General features: G+C 21.9%; 1 protein-coding gene across 1 annotated transcript; it reads right to left on the reverse strand.

Annotated features, from left to right (window-relative positions):
- On the reverse strand, window positions 1-1,207 carry PGO_002180 (Plasmodium exported protein, unknown function; the record flags this gene model as incomplete). The annotated part of the gene is made up of 2 exons (XM_028691085.1): window positions 1-993; window positions 1,121-1,207. 2 exons carry the CDS (start codon window positions 1,205-1,207, stop codon window positions 1-3), a joined length of 1,080 nt encoding a protein of 359 aa, XP_028546886.1.
- Between the last annotated feature and the right edge of the window lie 1,211 nt (window positions 1,208-2,418).

A 2,418-nucleotide genomic window follows, 5' to 3' on the forward strand; every position in this document is an offset into this window, starting at 1 on the left:
TTATTTTATTTTTCTCATTGTGATTTTTAACCTTTTATATTTTACAGCTTTTATAATAATATAAATAACTATTGCTAAATAAATAACGAGTACCGCAATGCATGGTATAGCATATAAAGGGTCAACACGACCCATTGTTTCCTGACCTCCAGCACTTCCTGGATTGGGTCCAAAAAATATATAATTTATTGCTCCAACTATAAGAATAACAGGGGCTAAAAAACTACATATGCATTTCATTCTATATAATCTTTTTTTTGAATTTTGAATCGTAATATTATCATGTTCTTGATGCTTATATAATTTTTCAAGTTGGATAAATATTTTTTTTTCAAAGTAATAATCAATCTCTTTTAATATTTTATATTTTGTTTTTGTTTCATTCAAGCATTTGTTATCACAAAGAAGGCTACTTTTTGCATATTTCTCTACTTCCTTACTTGTTGATATATTTTTTGAGTTGTTCTTTAACATTATATCTTCCCTATTACATGATAAAGTTGCTTCTAAGTTTTTGTTATGACAAGAAATGTTGTTTACTCTACATCGTTCATCTTTTTTATTTAATGGTATATCTACTGCCTCATTTTTTAATTCTGCATTGTCCTTATTATAATATAGGAATCCTTTTAATCCTTTGTCATTATGAGGAATGTTATTCTTTCTACATCCTTCAACTTTTTTATTTAATTCTATATTTCGTGCCTCATTTTTTAATATCATATTTCCATTATGATCAGATAGAGGTGCTTTTGATTTTTTGTTGCTAAAAGTATTTCCATTTATTCTACATCCTTCAATCTTTCTATTCATTGTTATATTATCTGATTTATTTTTTAATATAACATTTTCCTTTTGAAATGAAAGAGGTCCTGTTAAGTCTTTATTTTCCCGTTTTTTGGGGAATTCATTTTTTGCTAATGAGCGCTCATTTCCTATATCAGACGTTTTGTTATTATTGTATGTATTATCTAAATATGTTCCCAGTACTCTCTGCATAAATAAAATATAATATATTTTTTTTAATACAATAGTTAGCTTCAGATAAAATATATATAGATTTTAAATATATTTCATGTTATAAATAATTATCCAAATGTTATTACATATTATTTAGTACCTCTTTGTTAAAATATGGATATATCCATGCTAGTAGTATAACTATTAGAATTCTTGTAAAAATTACCTTCTTATTATTTCTTTCCATGTTAAAAGTATTTAATAGTACGATGACAAATAATTCTTTAAAAAACTAATTTTCTATACAAGGGTAAAGGAAGATAATTGCAACATAATTTATGTGTGTATTTCATGCCTAATATTATATTCAAAAGTAATTCAAATGATATCAATATTCATAAATTTGTATATACACTTTAAAATATAACTGTAGTATTCATTATGTAAATTTTAATACATATTAATTTTAATTAAGATATTTTTAAAATGATTCACTAATCTACTTTCTCATTCTATAATTGTTTTCAAACAAAAAATAAAACTAGAATTGCTAATTATATATTAACATATATATGCAAAAAATATTATGTAACATTATATATATTTTTTAAACCATATATTGATAATTTTTTACAGTATAATGGCAAACAATTCTAATATATGTTTACTTATATAAATGCGCATATTTCATTCATAATAACATCATCTTATTAGACTTCTTTATAAATATTAACCATTAAAAGTCACAATATTTATTGTAGTTAATTAGAAAAAAGATGGACGAAAATAATCATAAATACAACTAAATATATATAATTGAATTAATTATATATTTCACATTTATAAATTACAAAAATTAGAAAATTATAACTGTTTATATATATAATTTTACTATAGATTAATGATCTATGTATTTATGAACATTTAAAAAAGTAGACAACACTTTTCATGTGTCTAATTTTATGAAATAAATTAAAATAACAAAAACGAATTGTTTAATAAATATATGATAAAATTTTAAGGGTAAAGATCCATAAAAAATTTGGATAATATTCTTACATTTAAAACATTTTACGATAATACTTCATGATTTAAGGCTCTTCCTTTAATGCTAATTGTTTTTATCTTAGTTTTAGCTTCTATCATAGGAATCTCATGATCTATTCTTGAGATTTATGTTTCAGATTTTTTTTCCTTTTTTTTGTATCCGTTTTTATTTTTTGAAATATTTTTTTATTATAGCGTTGGATTTTTAGATTTTATTTTGTGCTTCCTTCATTAGATATTTTAAATTTTGGGGATCTATGTAATTATTGTTTATATTGGGGTTAAAGATTAGGACACGTTCTATAAGATTGTTTTTAATTTCATTTTACAACTAATATAATACAAGTAAAAAGGAATAACATAATTGTTATGCAGAATATTTATATTTTTCTATTTTATATAAGAATTATT

Source organism: Plasmodium gonderi (assembly GCF_002157705.1).
Source record: "Plasmodium gonderi DNA, contig: Pgo-contig_229, whole genome shotgun sequence".
Lineage (NCBI taxonomy): Eukaryota > Apicomplexa > Aconoidasida > Haemosporida > Plasmodiidae > Plasmodium > Plasmodium gonderi.